Source organism: Brachycentrus maculatus, unplaced genomic scaffold, assembly GCF_059751285.1.
Source record: "Brachycentrus maculatus isolate JH-2025_06_01 unplaced genomic scaffold, ASM5975128v1 h1tg000913l, whole genome shotgun sequence".
Taxonomy (NCBI): Eukaryota; Metazoa; Arthropoda; class Insecta; order Trichoptera; family Brachycentridae; genus Brachycentrus; species Brachycentrus maculatus.
Genome location: NW_028281638.1, coordinates 110,497 through 131,029, shown reverse-complemented (window position 1 = coordinate 131,029; position 20,533 = coordinate 110,497). Strand labels below are relative to the sequence as shown.

The 20,533-nt window shown below is 36.5% G+C and overlaps 1 protein-coding gene across 22 annotated transcripts in view; it reads left to right on the top strand.

Moving 5' to 3' along the window:
- The window catches only part of shep (RNA binding motif single stranded interacting protein alan shepard), a 45,278-nt gene extending 24,998 nt beyond the window's left edge, over positions 1-20,280 (top strand). For 6 of the 22 annotated variants that reach the window (XM_088275570.1, XM_088275578.1, XM_088275576.1 and 3 more), the window contains exons 6-11: positions 6,503-6,697; positions 7,520-7,663; positions 8,478-8,654; positions 9,911-10,042; positions 11,394-11,528; positions 16,189-20,280. In XM_088275570.1, the coding sequence (XP_088131696.1) occupies positions 6,503-6,697; positions 7,520-7,663; positions 8,478-8,654; positions 9,911-10,042; positions 11,394-11,516 (771 nt within the window). In that variant the 3' untranslated portion in view covers positions 11,517-11,528; positions 16,189-20,280. The remainder of the gene's footprint in view (positions 1-6,502; positions 6,698-7,519; positions 7,664-8,477; positions 8,655-9,910; positions 10,043-11,393; positions 11,529-16,188) is intronic. The other 16 variants (XM_088275560.1, XM_088275568.1, XM_088275566.1 and 13 more) reach the window with 5 other exon arrangements.
- The last annotated feature ends 253 nt before the right edge of the window (positions 20,281-20,533 follow it).

The following is a 20,533-nucleotide window of genomic DNA, read 5'->3' as shown; positions in this document are numbered from 1 at the left end:
AAATAAGGAATGTGTATAACAATTTTTGGTTGGTAAAAATTAAAAATTTTGTCCGCCTCCGTAGTGTATTGGTCAGCACGCTCAGCTACCGTTTTGGAGGGGTAAAATAAATATAAGTGATTTTTTCACTGTAATATTTATTCAATATTACCATGGACTGGTACCTGAAGCGGAGGGCTGATCACCTTTACTTCATGTGTAAACGATCAAGATAACACTGCGTTAATATGACACAGTGCCCTATGCACCGTTGGGGTGCGGATAAGGGTTTTATTATTATTATTATTAAAAATTGAAAACACAACAACAGATGTTACATTAAAAATGAATCATGAAAATTCCTGTTTATATTTTAAATATTTTCACCGAAACCATTGGAACTACTATTACCTAAATTAAAGTGAGTATTTCCAATTTTAAGCATTATAAATTGTGTCATGAAGCCATGATTTTATTTCCGCCATATCGAAAGCGTAGAATATCCTTTTTATTAATATTTTCTGTGGCTTTGTTCTGACAGCAAAAACTATATAATGTACATTTAAGGAACAGAAAACTGATGATTTAATAGATAATTTTGTTTATATTTATTAATTTGAGTACTAAAACACTGGATTTAATTCTTGAGGGTATTATATGATAATATCTTAATAGATATAATGGAAAAATGGAAGTCTGGGCATTCATAGTACATAAAGTGATCGTCTACTGTTTCGGGGTCTATCCGTTTCTTCATCAGGACAATTACTACAACAGCATGCAAACAATACTATATGTCACTACCATAGCATTATTCAAACACTTATGTACAACTACACAAAATATTGTTCACATGCAATTTTGGTCAGCTCGACGATCAACATGCACTAAGGATCGCAGAACAACATGCACTAAAGGCCGAGGTCTGACATGCACTAAGGATGTTTAAAAATAGGTCTGAAGTGGGTGCTGACAAATATTGCTTAACTAATGTTAATTTATTATTAGATTAAAACCAATATTTTTAGCTTTTCCACTTTTTTATTTGACCAGCGACCGGGTTTCGTCGTTACCGACATCATCAGACTGGTGATGATGTCGGTAACGACGAAACCCGGTCGCTGGTCAAATAAAAAAGTGGAAAAGCTAAAAATATTGGTTTTAATCTAATTATAAATTAAAAATGCAATTCCATCACGAAGTGTCAGTGGATAATATAAATATATTAACTAATGTTGTTTCTTAGTGCGTGTAGGTCTTAGGGTCGACTAAAAACGCATGTGATTGATGTTTTGTGTAGTTGTAAGTGTTTGAAAAGTGCTATGGTAGTGACGTTCAGTGCTGTTTGCATGCTGATGTAGTGATTGTCCTGACGTAGAGACAGATACGTCTCGAAATTTTGTTTGAAATTTTGACTGATCATACAGTTAATGCTATAAATTATATAATAATATGACTAATATCATAAAGTGATCATTTAAAATAGCCATTGATTGTAATGTCTGTGATGCCCAAACTTCCATATTCCCTTTGTATAAAGAGACATTCTGTCTCTGTTGAGATATCTAGTGAGTGTTTTTGCCTAGAATTTTCACTCATGAATTACATGAAATTATAGTAACTTTTAACATAAAGAGTAAATCCACTCACAAGTAGGCATAGGCTATGAAACTTATAAAGTTAAAGCCTGAGTAGGGACATGATAAACGGTGTTGCATAAGCCGTAGCTAGATTTCAGAGTCACTTGGACATTAGGTAATTAAAAAAAATAATAAAAATTGAGATATCTAATATATTTTGATATAATTCATATTTTAATATTTGAATCACAGCTTTCAAAAGTCATTGATTGTATGATTGTATAAAATTTGAGTTCTTGATCATGAGAGATAAAAAAGTACTCAGTAGTTTAAGTATATTGTTTATTGATACAAAATATTTATGTAATGTTTAACCTCATGCCTGGTCGAGATTCTTCCCGAGGAACCGATCTGGATTCTGATCATTGAACCGACTATTTGATCTTGGTAAACATCGCATGCACTTAATTTGTATCCAGCGTAATATAAACGATGCAGAATGAAGCGCATAATTCATCCTCAGCCGAGGTAGAAATACCCATGTAAACACATACTTACTTACTACACATTTTCATTATTTCTTTTAAGTATTCTTACTAACCTAACCCTTGGTAATTAATAGTAACGCCGTTGGAATTTGGTAGCTGGAAAAACAAGGATAATGTAAAAAAAAATTAGCGAGTGCAGAGTTGGGATTACAGTGCTATAAGATTTACCTGAATCGGCTTCAAATTCAATCGTTTTCTTTCCCTTGTAACCTTTCTCGTTGCGGCGGTGGCTGATATGGCCTAAAATGCGACCATATCAATTGCTACTACCGACCAGATGTGTTGCATTGGTTGTAATTCTTACAAGAGTATCAACACGCAGACTTGACAATACAGATATATCACAATAATCTGATTTTGATCACCTGACAGCAATTTTACATGATTTACAATTCACTTAAATTATGAACTTATCCATTGCGTTAATATATATAACTCAAGTGGTCTTGCAAGACATGTCACAGGCCAATATCCGAGTCAAGTCTACTTCCAGGTTTTCCTAGTTTTGCTGTAAACTCGTGATACTTTTTTAAAAAATACACCCAATATATTTTGGGTGAGTCCAACTTTTGTTTCCAAAATCTTAATTTGCTGCATTTTGTATCAAGATTCCACTTATATCCAAACATAGTTGAAGTTTTCTTTTATTAAGGTGGAAATAAAGAAGTCTAGGTATTTACACGGCTTACAACGTCTCGTTGGCTGGTTAAAGAAGCCACTTTATACCCATGATTGACAACCACATTATTCGAATTGGGAAAAGTTATCTCTTTTATATGGATTATGTGACGATACTATTCACATTTTTTCATGAAAATTTCATCGGTGACATCTATGTTCGAAGTTAGTTAGTAGAAAACTTTATTTATGTGTAGGAATCACCTGGAAATATAATTTTCAATCTTATTTGTTATTGTATTACCAATATTTTGAATGTGTTAAAATGTTTGCATACAAATAGTGGGTTTGTTACATGCTAAAATCACTTTAACCAGCCAATGATAGATTGTTTGCACGGTAAGTGCTATATTCTCATATGAATGAAAGATTTTATTATTTATGTTGAGATATCAATGGAATCTTGATAAAAATGTAATAATTTTAGTTTGAAAATGTCGGTCTACAAAAAAGGTATAAATTTAACTATGGATTTGCCACTGTGAAGCTTATCGAATGTATCCCTTTTTACGTCTTCATTTCTTTCGCGATTCTAAATACTATCAACTGTCGCTTTGTCTGTAAACTTAACTTGATCGCTTTGTTTATATACCGTCTGTCTGCCTAACTTCTTCCAAACTTGTAAATTGCTTTGTCTTTCACCGAACCACTTTCTTAGTCTGTCAGTGAACTGTTATTGTGGTGTTGTCTGTGTACGCGTCTGTAATCCGAGAGCAACTGCTGAGAACGCAAAGCATGCTTGTAGTTACATAACTCTCGAGAAGCGAGCATTGCCAGATTGGAGGTAAAGTAAGACTAAGCGCTTAGCATACAGGAAAATATGAAAATACAAGCTGTACCTTTTCATAAAGCAATATGAGCCTTCTATCGCATCGCTTAACAGTGATTACGCTTGTCAGTTGCTTTGCGGAAGATGCTGTAAGCTTTTAAAAGTATTTTACAAAATTGAAACTGTTTAAAACATGTTTATAATAATACCCTGTAATGCTATGCTTGGCACTGATTTCCTGGAGTTTTGGGCAGAGTTGAGATTCAGTTACTGATGTAATTAGGTATACCCCCCCATTCATTTCAGTATTACTGTAGCCAAAAATAGGGTAGGTACTTGATATAGGGTATTACCACATTGTAGCGCCTAGCCTTCCTTAGCTATATAGGGGCCCGGGGCTTCCATTCGTAAGGGGTTCAAAATCAATATTTCTGGGTGTGTTCAAATCCTCAATCACTTAAGTTACTTTCACATTTTGACTCAACAAATATGAAAAAGAAAAAAGCAGTCTAGGTATTTACATGGCTTATGGTCGTAGGATAGTTATACCACCCTATGACAGGAGGGGATAAGCCCTGTATATACACAGACTTTTGTGATTTTTCATGCTAAAATATATTTCATATAAGCCTGGATCTGAAGAGCAGAACTGATATCTTTAAGTAATTAATGACAAAAAAACGCTTTGTTGATGCCTAAATTGCCGCAAATCTGACCAGAAATATTGAATTGGTATTCAATGTTGAAGAAAACACATGTCTAAACATTACCAGCTCTAAAACTACTGAAAGATCTCTAAAAAGCATAGTACAACCGTAACTCAGCCCCCTCAGGTTTGGGCTAACAAATTATAATAAATATACATTAAATGTGCTGGTCTGATGTGTCAGCTGGTGGGCTGATTAGTGTGTTTGGCTGCCGTAATGAAGGTCCCGGATACAATTCCCAGGGAAATCAAAATAAATATAAAAAAAGTAATTTTTCACTCTCATTCTTATTTGATATCACCATGGACTGGTACCTAAAGCAGAGGACCGGTCATGTATTTAACGATAAAAATAACACTGTGTCTGTACGTAGAAGTGCCCTATGCACCATTGGATGCAGATAAGGGTTAGAAAAAGGTAAAGAAAAATGCCAGATTTAGAAGAACATCCAGCGTTTAAAAAAAATACCCTTATTTGTAAATTATGTATGATATGTCGAAAAGATTTCTGCAGTAGTGATTATACCCTATAACCTAGAACTGTAGAACTCACTCAACTAACATCTCTTGATTAGTGGTCTAAACCCATTTTAGTCTTTCGAATCTGTAACCCTTTTAATGTAAAAACAATTTAGATTGGGTCCCGATATAAGTAATAGACTGTAGTTAGATACAATTGTCCCATTTAATACTTCTGATATGGTCGCAATGCACCAAATATGAGCTTTGTGACCATATTATGCGACTAGAAATGTCTCAATTTGTTAATGATAATGAAAGGTAGTTGATTCTTGATGAGATGTAAGAAATTTAATTAAAAAAAACAGGTACTTAGAAATGAAAACACAGGATAATTTATGATAGTTTATGAATATATAAATAGTATAGGTTGTAGGTTACTCTTATGCAAAATTCACACCAAGTTGGAAAATAATTCACACAGTATTTGTGCCATCGCAAGGCATAAGATCTGCTTAAAAAATGGATAGATTCACAAATCATGTTTTGATTTAAACTAATAATAGTGTATAGCAGTGCCCCGCAACCTTTTTCTACCTATGGCACACCAAAATTCTTCCTAGAATTCCGCGGCACACCAAAAGCTAAAAAATATAGACCATTGAAAAATTATTTTGTTGTAATAATCATTCTTAACTACATTTCGAAAAATAGACAAAATTATTCAAATTAATTTGTCATTATGTATTAAATATATGATGAATAATTATAAAATGTCAAATATATTAATTTGACCGCGGCACACCAATGTGTCACGGCACACCAGTTGCGGAGCACTGGTAGTATAGCGGTAAGCAAATTTGGGTACCGTGCTAGAAGCCCCCGGGTCGATTCCCAGGGTGGTAAAAATACGTTATTTTTCAATCCAATGTTGATTTAATAATACTAAGGTAAAGGCCTAATAGTGTAAAACTAATGGTCTTGTCTTCATGTTAATTAGTGATCTGACAATAGTGCTTTGATATAATGCAATGCCCTATGCACCACTACGTATGGTTTTATGAATTTTTCTCCAGTGTTGTATTGATATAATGAAATCGTCATCATCATATCAGCCCGCTGAGGTCCACCGCTGGACATAGGCCTCCCTCCTCCGCCTCCACTCCTCCCGATCCTGCGCCGTCCCCATCCACTGTCTTCCAGCAAACTTCCTGATGTCGTCCACCCATCTCATCGGTGGACGTCCTTGAGGCCTCTGGTTCCTCGGTCTCCACACCAGAACGTGTTTCGTCCATCTGTCGTCGGTCATTCTGGCTATGTGACCGGCCCATTTCCACTTCAGCCAAGCAATTCATTGATTAACGTCAACGAAATCATACTCCTTAAATAATGATTATATTTCAACTTGGTGAGGTTTTGCAAACAGTGTAAATATTGTTAGAGAATTCTTTACTTCAAGCGGTAAATTCATCAACTTCCATTATGTATATTAAAATTCCCAAAATATATTTATTTATTTCAATTATAATTATATATAGCCCTTAATCAACAAGTTCCGTTTCACCAAACTCTTCATTAATTTGTTCAGGTGTTATCTCTTGATATTTTCAACTTAGCTAACCGTTTTAGTGCTGACATGACATTGTGTAGCAACTTGAAAATATTTCATAATGAAAGGTTTCTAACGGGGCGATTGTTCATCAAATACTGTCTATACAAACTGAGCTGATTTCTTTGTGACATTTCAACGGTGTGACCGATTTGCTTGTGACCATCTCTGCAGCAGCAGGAGCAAGATCCTACCAATCTGTACATGGCCAACCTGCCGCTGAACTTCAAGGAGAACGACGTGGACAGCATGCTGGCGCGGTACGGCCCGGTGGTGAGCACCAGGATACTCCGCGACCCCTTCGGCCTCAGCAAGGGAGTCGGCTTCGCCAGGATGGACTCCAAGGAGAAGTGCGAACAGATCATACAAGTAATACACGCTTTTATTTGTCTTAACAGATAACTCCATTCTAAACACTATTTGAAAATTTTAGTCAAAATAAATATAATAAAATTAACTAATTATATAGGTTTTTTTGGTGTGTAACTAGTACACATTTCTTGTTTAATTTAATATCTCGATAAATGTGATAAATAATAAGATTTTAGGTAAAATAAAGGAATGGGTTAATGATCAAGAGTTAATTTTATGAAAATTGTAAAATAGTTTATACCTTTAATTTTTTTTGTGTTTATTAGTTTAAAATAGATAAAAACAATAAAAAAGTATGGAAAAAGAACTCCACCGATAAGACACACAAGGTGGCTCGGTGGGACTAAAAAAAAAAAACAAATTAAAAAATGTTTTTTAATTGTTATTTAAAAAAAAGGTATTCCTCCAAAATAAATAATAAATTTACACATTGAAAAAAAAAATTGTAACAAATACCACTTATCGGGCACATTATTAAGATATTTGGTGAGAATTGGGGAAAAAATTGTACAATATAATAAAAAATGTGCCAATGAGTGACGTAGGTATATTTATGCTAAAAAAAACCGTCACGCTCGTTTGTACTTGACTCAATTATTTTCTCATGTTTTCAGCTATCATACTTCAATAAAGATCACTTTTAACTTCAAATACAATAAATTTAGGCCATTATCTAAAACCATTTTTTTTTGGAATTCAAATTGTTTATTTTTACATGTGTATTGACTACATAGTACCAGAACGCGTGTTTTTTTTGGCACAGTAAGGGGAAGGTTAAGTGATCATTTTATGCTGACTCTGTTTATTGATTGTTTTCAGATTTTCAATGGAAGTATGCTCGCCGGTGCTAAGGAGCCGCTGCTCGTGAAGTTTGCTGACGGTGGTAACAAGAAGAAGTCGCAATACAAGACTCCAGATAGGGCTTGGCGCGAGCCCGCGGATCCTACACATCAACTTCTATGCGTGAGCTACCTTGAATTACTTCTTGCATCCATGTAGAGTGTAAGTGCGACGGCTACCTTGAGGGGCCAAAATAAAGAGATTTATTTCACTCTTATATTTAGTTTTCCTCAAAGACTTATGACAATAGGTAGTGTCCAGATTGCACAAGATAGTATGAGAATGTAATTGCGAATGTCCTTTTTATTCTCAATATTATTAATATATAAAGCATTTACCGGTTTTTATGTCTACCGGTTTCGAGACATACCCGTCTCTTCGTCAGGACAATCACTACCACAGCATGCAAACAATACCACCACCCTTCACCACCATAGCACAATTTACACACTTAAAACTACGCAAAATGTTTAACACATGCGATTTTTGGTCGACCCGAAGACCAACATGCACTAAATATTTCAGCACAAACATACATTACAAGCCGAGATTGAACATGTCCCTTTTTAAATTAACTAACAAACCATCACCTGAAGGGGAAGACAGAGAAAAATATTATAGAATGCCACACCACTGTCTTAGCTTTCAGCGTTCATTGCTTCTTCTATATTCATACATTTTTTCATACATACCTGCCAATTATTCCAATTCCTGACTTTTTCGAGTATTTACATTTATTTCTAACTACATTCGCTTCATATATTGTTTTACCGTTCTTTCATCACTTGGTCGTGCCACATGTCCAAACCATTTTAATACACCTTTCTTAATTTTATAGATAATGCTTATCTCAGGCTTGCATTATATCCTTATTTTACCATTCGAAGAATGATTGAATGAATTTTATTTGAAGAATGTATGTTTGGTAATGTTCCAGGGAGTTGGGGGTAGCAGTGCCGCTATGTACGGCTGCGCCCCGTCAGCCGAGCTGGGAGGGATGTACCGCAGTGGCGGCGTGTACATGGGCGGGTACCCCATGGGGGCCACGCACTGGCTGCCCGGGCCCTACGTGCCGCTGCAGCACCCCCATCTGCAGGGACACCCCATGGACCCCGTGAGTTCAAACAGTGCATCCGGTACTCTGTCATTCCGGCCAACGTCGGGTCGGAATCTAGCTGACTAACTGAACTTCTTCTAACCCTTATCCGTACCCAATGGTGCATAGGGCACTGCATCAGATTGACACGGTGTTATTGTGATCGTACAGATGAAGGCAAGGTGATCACTCCTGCACTTCAGAGACCAGTCCCAGGGTAATATTGAATAAATATTAGAGTTTTAAATTACTAATATTTATTTTCACCCTTTACTGGGAATCGAACCCGGGACCTCCAGCACGGTAGCTAAACACGCTAACCGTTACACACATAGAGATGTAATTTTTTTAATATTTATTGTAAATAATGTACTTTTCCATAAAGATAATGAAGCAAAAATATCTTCAATACAGTGAAACCTCTATCTATCGTTCCTTGAATAATCGTTTTCCCGGATGTGTCGTTTAATTCTTCTGTCCTAAATTCATTTCATACAAGATAGATCGCATCAATCGTTTCTATCTACCATTTTACCGCATTCATCGTTTGAATCACCTGCACATTTGACATATTTTGTCTGTTTTTTTTTACATTCTTCTCAATTTTGTTACAATTGATGACAATATTCCAACGTGTGGGATAGAAACTATAAAAAAACTTGTGTGACTGAAAAGGTTGACAGATACAGCAGAGGTCGATATTGATGAAAAGGAGCCGCCGCCTGTACATTTATTTTCAGAAGCATGCACTCTTTTAAAAATTAAAAGCTTTCTACAACGCACTTGAATATTTTTTTGGTTCTGTTAAATAAATACATTTATTTGCGTCTAAAATTTGTATTCTGCTTAGAATTTCAACCTAACCATTGTTATGCAGATTGGGAGGACGGTATCTTTACTCGATTGTATCTCCTTGTGTATTGACTTCTTAATCCCGCATTCATTGTTTTCCCGCATTCATGGTTTATTTTAATAGGTCCCTTTAGAAACGATAGATAGAGGTTTCACTGTATATTATTTTTTGACATCTCAACATAGATAAGGTAGTCTGGGCATTTACGGGGCTAAATGCCCAGACTTATAAATACCCAGAGTATATTCTTCTTCATCTATATTGAGATGTCAAAAAATAATATAAAAAATAACTCCTATAATTGGAGATAATCCAGATTTGTGAACAAGTATTTGGACACACTCAAAATGTTGTTAATATCTTCAATAACCCAATTTATGTAATTTGTCCGACGGAATTTGAAAATATTTTTTGTGTGCAGGAGCAGTACGTGGTGCCTGTTGGGCGCGGCGGAGAGAGGGGGGTGGGAGGGGTGGGGGTCGGTCTGGTGATGCCGGAACAGCAATATCCCCCCCAGCTGATGCAACACGCCCTCCAACTGGCTCCCCCTCAGGTGACTTGTGCATTCAACTTGTCATGTAAACTCTCTCTTTATCATATTATTTTTTGACATCTCATCAAAGATGAAGAAGAATATGGAAGTCTGGGCATTTACGGGGCTGACGACCGTCATAGGCTGGTTTGAGTGATCACTTTACACACGTGTCAAATTCTCAAATTAATGAGATGTCAAAAAATAATATGAAAATAACTCCTGTAATTGGAGATAATCCAGATTTTGTGAACAAGTAATTGGACACTCCAAATGTTGTCTCTCTTTATCATTCATCGTTCACTTCGTGGAATACCACTTGAAATTCTACTTTTAAGTTTGTATACTGATCACAATTGCAAACTAATTCCAATCTGTACAATGTTTTTTAACGTCTTGCGCTCTACCAAAAGTAAGCAGATAGAGCTCTTATAAACAGATTTGATGATTATTTACATATAGTTAAGACCTTAACGAAGAAATTAGTATATAATATTCATGTAAAAACATTGGATAATTCCTTCTATTCTGCCTTTGAAATAAGGTCGACGCAGAAAGTAAAAATACCCTTTCCGTCCTTAACCTTTTCCTACTGACCATTTTTTCTCATAACTGATCAGCCACCATGATTCTACCATTAAAATGAATATTTTGGTTCCCTAATGTTGGGATACTCTGTCTGGCAATTCGTATGACCATTCGTTTTTATAATTGAACTTGAAAGTGTAACTTACATCGTTTTCCATGGCGGATTAACTATAAAATATTTACTATAAACACATAAAATGCAATTTCTGTTATTTTAACTACTAACACTAATATCACAAAATTTTGAAATATAATAGCTCTACAAAACGAAAAAATTTGGTCACAAAAAGTAGGAGTATCCTTGGAGAACCGTCATAAATGAAGGATAACAACTGACTTTCCCAAAAAATATAAGTGTTTGACAAATATTCTATCACCCAAAATGATAATCTATTTTTCCTAGATTATATCTAAGTAATGGAAAGTTTTATTGAAGAAATGTTGGTTAATTCAATATGTAGCGATGATTAATCGCATTTATCTCAAATACTTTTTGGTAGAATATACTTGGGTGATAGAGAAATCAATGATTAAACTCATACCTGCGCCAGGCCAGACATTGTGGCCCACGGAGCTGCCTACTAGAATCATACGGGCCAGAATGTCTGGCCTACAGAGTGGTAAGAGTTATGCATCAATTGGCCGAACGGGTAGAAATACCTTTCCCGTCCAAAGTGTGTTAATATAAACAGTCGCATGGGCAACTCCTGTGAAATCTTGCGGTGTTTGTTCAAATGAACAGGCTCTAAGGACACTTTAAATGTAGTGTGTTGTTGGTCCGCAGTACATCACGGCGTCGCACGCGGGGTACGGGTACGCGGGCCCGCCGGTGCTGATGCCCATGGACGCCGACCACTCCACGGCCGCCTCCCCCGACGAGGCCTACCAGCCCTACCCAACCAAGTAAGGGAGGCTTACGGTGAGTTTGTCACGCTACTAACTTCTTCCCGCCCCCCATCGGCGCCTTGGTGAAACTTGGCTGTAGCCATCTCGACCTCTGTGGAAACTTTACTGTCATGTCATACATAAACGGGTTAGCATTCCTGTTCCCAACACAGATTAAAATGAAACATATTTTTTTTAGTTAGAAGAAACAAAAATCCACTTTCGACCTATAAACCTTGTACACAATAAGCAAGGTAAATAATAAATGTAATCCCCATGTAAAAAAATGGGTCAGCAATCAATATTCATCTAACTCTTATCTGAACCCAATACAGCTTAAGAGAGTATTATATTGATCATTAACCCTATGCTTCAGGCGATATTAAATAAACATTATACTTTATTAGTATTTCATAGTATATTTTTATACCATTATTTTTCTCTAATGTATGGGAGTGATGCATAGAGTTGGCAAATGAAGCATGAAAGTAGACTGAATTCAGTTGAAATGTGATCTCTCAGACAAATGTGGGGCAAAATGATGTTTGATACTTGATTGAATGGTGAAATACGGAAAAAAATGCAAGGCTGAGATAAGCATTATCGATAAAAGTAAGAAAGGTGTGTTGAGATTGTTTAGGCATATGGAAAAAATGAATGAGGAAATAATGGTAAAACAAATTTATGAGGTGAATTTAATTGAAAATAGGAGCAGAGTAAGATCTAGGGACACCTCATGATCAAGAACATCAAGTATTTGGGAGTTGTCAAGTCAGAAATTGGAATAATCGGCGAGTATGTATGAGGAGATGCATGAACGCGATAAAGGCAACGATTGTTTGCAAATACAGATTGGTGTGACATTCTATTCTCTCTGCCTACCCTTGCGGAAAAGCTGCGTGATGGTTAGTTAGTTAATTTTTCAAGGTTATCGAACCCGCGATGCCAGCATTACTGTGGAGCGTCTACCCAACAGAACCGTTTTCCAATTCAGTGAAAAAAAGTACAATTTGATTCTCATCTAGTGAAGAATGAACCTCTTTGATTTATGAGCAAAGGGTCTGCTGAGATTACAGTAAAGTTCTCACATGGTCTAAATTTGAGAATAATGAATAAGCCCAATAAAGACAATTAAAAGATACTTTGAATATGCAAAACACATATTTGAATATCAATCTTTTATTTGAATATTAATCCAGGTTTCACTATAATGCATAGACGGCTCTTATCCAAATCCACCAGCTTCTTGCAATACTCTGATAATATATGTTGCTTAATTATAACATAGTAACAGACAACATCTGTCTATGCACACGCATAGATGCCATACATGTTGCTTAATTATAACATAGTAACAGGCAACATCTGTCTATGCGCACGCATAGATGCCATATATGTTGCTTAATTATAATATAGTAACAGGCAACATCTGTCTATGAACACGCATAGATGCTATACATGTTGCTTAATTATAACATAGTAACAGGCAACACCTGTCTATGCACACGCATAGATGCCATACATGTTGCTTAATTATAACATAGTAACAGGCAACATCTGTCTATGCACACGCATATCGCTCACTCCTTTCAAGAACGTCATAAATAAAAACACTTGATTTTTAGGAGAACGTTTTTAAAGTTTAAAAATAAAACACAATTTATTAAAAATAAATATCAAGCCACCTATTGAACTTTTTATTGTGCAACAGATCTTTTTATGTGAAACCTGAAAAGGTTTTTTCTACATTTGAAAAATATTAAGTATATTTAAAAAAATAATTAAACAATACCTTTTCTTCAAAATCCAAAAACAACATTTTCTGCCCTGTAGCGAGTAAATATTAAGCTAAAAATATGCCGCTTTTGCTGGGATATAGTTCATTTTCTTGGCATTCCGAAAACATGCACAACTGAAAATTGACGATTTTTGATTTATGACGTTCTTGAAAGGAGTGAGCGATATATGCCAAGTGGTGAAAGCGACCAATCACCATTGCCATTTTTATTATATTAATGAATTATACTTTTTACAACATTAAAACTACTTATTATTTAAAATATTAATATTATTGTTTATATCGGACACTGGATTATTCACCCTAAGGGCGCTTGTTCGAATTTACCGTCCGGCAGTCCGGTTTTGAAAAATGAAAGCGTCTACGACAGTTTAGCGTGATCGAATTTATGCGCAACGTGTTCACGCACCGATCCGAAGAAAGATGGACTAAAGCACAAGCCAATCGTCATTTGAAAATGCTAACTGACGTGCCGGATGGTAAAATTCTGTGTAATTCCGTGTAGTGGACAAACGCCCTAAGGATGAGATGTCAATTTAAGCTTGATATGAAACATCTATCGTTCTTCCCTTTTTTTATGAAAGAAGGTAGAAGTATGAGCATCCCAGGGCTTATCGGTATGTGGGAGGATAGATCCTTGCGTCTTAGAAGATCATTGCATATATACAGGTTTCAAGAATAAATGCAATATGAATGTTCAATAATGGGCATAATGGTGAACATTCTACTCCGTCTTATTTCTCATTACTGAGGGTTGTGACCCTTGTGGAAGCAATAACTCTTCTCCAGTTTTCCCTTGACTGCCCTGTACGTAGCGCTCCAACAGAGGTGCCTGCTGCTGCCTTAACTTGATCGGTCCATCGTGTGGGGGATCTTCCTCTCTCTCTCTTCCCCTCCAGGCTACCGATCACAACCAGTCATTCTAGGTTATCCTCATTGCCACGGGCAACATGTCCAAATAAATGGAGAATCTTTGTGAACTTTACACAAGTGTGTAAAGTGATCGATTAAGCCAGCCAAATACCAGGTCCTAACCCTTGGGATGCTCAGAATTCCAGCTTTCATAAAAAAGGGAAGAACAATACATGTTTTGTACCAAGTTAGTCACCTTTAAATTGACTTTTCGTCCGTCAGATGAATAATCCAGTGTCCGACTTTCATTCTATCATACAATATATCAACTACTTTGAAAACAAATTTTTTACATTTCTTTAATATAATTATTACTTTGTATTTCTCATATTAATTTCTATTTGTAATAATACTTACTCTATTATTCTTATATCTTACTGTTTTTCAATACTTTTAATACATTTTGTAAACTTTCTATTTAGTATGTATATACATACTGCTTTACTATATATATTTTAAAATATGCCTATAAGTTTGTAAAAATATGATTTGCGGTAAAAAAATCCTCCATTGTGCTGGAGGTACCCGGTTTGATTCCGAGAAGGGTCAAAATAAATTGAATAAATTCTTATTTTAATAAAACCCTGCAGTGCCCTATGCACCATTCGGTGCAGATAAAGGTTAAAGAAGAACATGGGCAGCATGTATGTGTCATTTAATGGTTACGAAAAATAATGAGTGTAATAAATCCATTAATTTTCTGTATTTATTAGACTTCTTCTTCTTACCCTTATCCGCACCCCAATGGTGCATAGGGCACTGCATCGTATAGAAGCAGTGTTATCTTGATCGTTAAATACACGAAGGAAAGGTGATCAGCCTTCCATTTCAGGTACCAGTCCAGGGTCATATAAAATAAATATTAGACTGAAAAATCACTGATATTTATTTCGACCCTCTTGGGAATAGAACCCGGGACCTCCAGCATGGTAGCCTAGCGCGCTAACCACTACACTATGGAGGCGAACACTATTATTATCACTTTATTAGACACAAAAGACAAAATTGTCTATATCTCAATTTTTTCCGTACAAAATGTTCTAGAATTGATCTGAAATTTGTCATTTTGTGCTGTCATGCTGACAAAATACCTGGGCACTTTCTGAGCCATCGGGACAGTGACCTAATGACAACCATAGCCATCATGGGTACACTATTTACAAGACAGCCACTTGCTACTGCGTATATTGCTTTCATTAATTCTACGTAACAATTCGTCACCCCAAAGCAATAGTGGGATATCTAGAAAAACACTGTTCTGAGATAATCGGACATTAAGGTTCGCATGAGTTCTAGCAGAGTCAAGTTAACTTTAACGTATATGATTGATATGCTATTAGACAGGAAATGTATTTAACTTCAATAAAAAATCATTGTAATAAATATATAAAGTATTTTTTCAATTTAAATTTGACATATAATATGTTAATCTGGAAATATCTTACTGTTGCATGGAGTTTTTTATTATCTTCAGTAGTTGTCTCATTGTATATGGGATATCAGAGATTCTTCTTCTCCGTCTTGTTCCTCATTGCTGAGGGTTGTGACCCTTGCAAAAGCAATGACTCTTCTCCAGTTATCCCTTGACTGCGCTGCACATAGCGCTCCAACCACTGAGGTGCCTGCTGCTGCCTTAATTTGATCGGTCCATCGTGTGGGGATCTTCCTCTCCCTCTCTTTCCCTCCAGGCTACCGATCACAACTAGTCGTTCCAGGCTATCCTCGTTGCCACGCGCAACGTGTCCAAAGAACAGAAGTCGGGTACAGATATTGGCCAGAGTCATGCCTCAGAGATAGTGGAAATAAATTTATAAAAATATTTTTTTTATAAATTTATTTAAAAAAAGTACAAAAGCACGAATAGATAATCCACTATTGCTTTGGGGTGACGAATTATGTATAATAAAAGCAGCTTTTGTAAAGTAATATTTGTGGTAAAAGTCCAGAATGCAGTAAACTTGTAATATGACGCTCTCTGTTGCAGATGTCTACCAGCCAGCACGAACACACACTTCGCGGACAAAGAAGGAAGACGTGTTTTCCGGAACTACCACTGTGCACAATTGACTAATAACAACCAGCTGTTTCAAGGAAAATATATCTTGCTCTTTCATGGCGTTAACTTTTCAAATCCTTAATTTGTAAGCTTATGATCGACCTCTTCTATGCAAAACTTCTCATCGCATTAGTTTGTATTTGTTTGTATGGCCTAGTCTAGAGGTATATTGATGAATCGAAGTGGCGTTTGCTTTGAAGGATTCCACGCTATTCTAAATAACGAAAATCCCATTTAGCCAGCCTTTTGAGGGAATTTTCAATTGTAAACCTTGACTTTGATTAACAGAATGACAACAATAAAGTGTTTGTTTCAAACAAATCGCTCTTTGGTGCAACAATGGCGTAATTACGCTTTTAAAAATATTACAGGAGATGCCATTCAGACGTTGTAGCAACAGAAATGACGCCATTTTTCAATTCTACAATGACACTCGCACCATTTTGCAGCATTTCACCACAAAATTAATTCTGTCGAATTTTTTCCTGGTAATCTATCCGCACATTTTGACATTTTAAAAAAAGTAAAATTACGTCATTGTTGCACCAAATGAGCGAAATGTAGAAGACTATTATATACTGATTTGGCATTAACTTTTGGAAAAAGTGATTAAAATATACAAATAAAACACTTATTTTTTAATTCATTAATGTAATCATGACTTGCATTTCACAAACGTTTGTATTTTCACCTGTAGATGAGAACATCTGTAGTTCTCAAAACTTGTCTTGTGTTTACATTAATGAACTGAAAAAGTGGTCTTATACGAGCGTTGTATTTAGGAACAAAACATTTGTAAGAGAATAAGCTGTCTATAATAGGCGTTGTTTGATAATATCCTTTCAAGGCAAACCAGCTGTCAAAACCCAACTAAGTAACAGTTGCTAATATAAACCTAATGGTTTTATTGATTTTCGTTATTGAAAGAATTTAAAGGTAATACTTATAAGAATACAAACAATCTTCATGTAAAAAAATAATCACAAATTGATTTCTTTTAAGAACGTTGTATTGTCATTATTGATATGAATTTTATATATAAATCTCTCAAAAATTGCTCAGTTCTGAACGATCTGCCAAAATGATTTAGAATTTAATATTGTACTTCCTATGGCAGTCTGTAAAAGCCAGTAAACAAGACTTAGATGTTTTCCATTTGCAAATTGTAAATTTTCTACTCATATTTAAAAATTCTATCCTAGATCCATTTTGATAAACTTCTTTTTCGACCTTCGGCCTCGTTAGATTGCATTGAACAGGAGAAGCTTCTTTAAAATTAATATCAGGGTCAAAGAAACTTATACTTAATGTACAACTGTATGTTTACACTCGGTTTAATTGTCTTCTCTTAGAATTATTAACTTTCCGAGAAATATTCAAAATATAACGACCTAATTCAGAGTAGTTTTCGAGAACCTTTATGAAACATTCTATCGGACTATCGTGTGAATACTTGTGTCATATGTCCGGAGATAAAATACCATCTTGAATGAAATATTTATCACACATGTAGTACTCGCGTGTAAAATTGTAATGTATTGTAAATGTTATATTTTTGTTACAAAATATTGGGTATAAAACGAATGTGCAGAATAGCACTCGTAATATTGTAGAATCCATTCTATTGAATCGATGGAGCGATCCGCGAGCGGCGTTCTGATTTACGAGACATTTTGTTGGCTACTCGGATTAACCGAGCAAATTTGTAGTGTTGGTATGTATAATACCATATGCCTTGTTTAAGACTGGCATTTTTGGACTTGTTTTGTACCTCTAGAAGATTTAAATGCATTCTCGGTTCGAGCGGCGAACGGCCGACGTAGATTAGAGTAACCGTACACCCGATGATCGTATAACCGTGTAAATTGAATCAATAGCCGAGGATATGTCAAGTGTATTTTTTGAGTCAAAGACTGTTTTTTCTGTAGAAGTGGAATTTCACAAATTTCGCTTCCGGAGTGATACTCGACTCCGCTAGCCGCACTAACACGCAATAGAGAATTGTGGTCACTAACCCGCAACAGAGAATTGTGGTCACTAACCTACAATAGAGAACTGTGGGCGCTAACCCACAATAGAGAACTGTGGACATCAACCCACAATAGAGAACTGTGGGCACTAACCTACAATAGAGAATTGTGGGCGCAAACCCACAATAGAAAACTGTGGTTTCTGACCCACTCGGAGAATTGTGGGTGCCAACCCACAAAAGAGAACTGTGGGTGCCAACCCACGATAGAGAACTGTGGCCACTGACCCACAATAGAGAACTGCGGGCACTAATCCACGATAGAAAACTGTTGGCACCAACCTACTTAGGACAGTCTTCCGTATTCCGTTGTCCCTAGATTGTCTTCCTGTTAGTTGTCAAAGCCCATCCCCTTTTTGTGACATTCAGTTTTTGAATGTGACGCGAGTCATTTTTGACTGTCTTCGAAAGAGGTTTTATTTTTACAAACGTGTAATATATACAAATGACAAAAATATTTACAATAGTGTACAGAGCTATTTTTTGAACAGACGTAAAGTTAAATGTTCATTTTGCGCCGATTCAATATCAAGATTTAGCTTTCTGCGGGAGAGAGAGTTGGTTACCGGTTGCCCGCGGTGGACGGTAGATCCTCGCGGTTCTGCATCGGGACTGTCGGACACTATCTAGGAATAGTGAAACGTTGAGCTGATATGATCCCTTTTACAAAGAACACCAACTAAGTAGTTTAACCTTGTATAGAGTAAAGGTGAAATCGCCTGCGATATGACGGAGGGATGCCTTCCGGTTCGAGAGACGATTCACACTGATTTCGACTCGAGCACTTCCCAAATGGTCACACGCCGAGTGGGGAAGAGGTGGTCGTGCCGTACGAACAATATTTGGGTTCGGCGCAATGTCAGGAGAGAATCTTGCGCGATTACTGAAATTGAACTGTAATATAGAAACTGCCGAGTATATCCGGAGGATACCGCTATAATTTATTAATTTATTTTCACGTTGGCTTTTGTGGATAAACAGCGTGATAACTATTACAGACTTTAATTAGGCGTAGATTTAAGATGTACGGGTGCTGGTTTAGTTGACTAATCGCTCGTTACGAGGACACTTCTCTTTCCTCTGTGATTGTTGAACATTGAAAAAGCGGAGTCTCTGAGAGGGACGCATAAGATTAGGAATGTTGTTTGCGGTCGCAGGGCCGGGTCGAGTTGGATAGATTTATTTAGCGCGTAAGGTAGGATTAAGGACACAGGTGATAAGGATTCCAGAAGTTTAGAGGACGAGCGGGAAGCTCCCGATGAAGCCAAAAAGGACGGTTTAGTCGAATACGTTGCTAGGTTAAGGGAAGTATAACATTTGATGTTGTGTTTGGAAATGTGCCAACGGATATTTCCCGGACTAATCGAAGATTTACTCTAGCCTGTAAGTTAAGTAACCTAAGTTATTTCCCAGTAGGAGGTAGGTTAGGTGTTAGTAGAATAGTTAGAGTAGACGCGGGTGGGGTTCGCTGCCCTCGGAGCGTCCACCTCTCTTCACGACTCCACTCTGCGGTTTCTGCGGCGGACCGGAGATTCCACACTCTTCCGGCCGCGTACTTTAGTGTGATGTTCTACCGAGCAGCCTAGTCTAGAAGCCCTAGGTTAGGGTAGGTAGGGTAGTTAGGATTTAGATATAATTATTGAAAGGTCCCCAGAGGCCGGGAAACTTCAAAATAAAAAGTTTAAAAAAAAACAGATTTGGGTTTAGAGGGAGAATATTTTCTAGAGAATGTTGCTTCATTACGATACACATCAGTTTGGCGTAACCGAGGTTTAATACAAGGGGGCCAAGAGGCTTCCCGAGAAATAAAATGTATCTATTTTGTTATACAGTATTTGTGAGTGCTCTGAGCGTTTTTGTGTGATCCGCGTACGCTTAACACAAGAACTGGTAGAAAGAAAATGAAACTTTATCTTGTATTAATTAATGTTCCTTTGCAACATTCGGTGTAAAAAGCAATTTTTAAATATTCAATAAAAGAGCAGAATGGACATGTTTTGTTTTATTACCCCTACTCCCTACTCCCGAGAAATACATATTGAAGTCCTATTTTTTTATACCCTTATCCATACCCGATGGTGCATAGGGCACTGCGTCAAATAAACGCAGTGTTATTTTTATCATTAGCGCATGAAAGAAAGGTGAGCAGTCTTCCGCTTCAGGTACCAGTCCAGGGTAATATTGAACAAATATTAGAGTGAAAAAGTCACTTATATTTCTTTGACCCTTCCTGGGAATCGAACC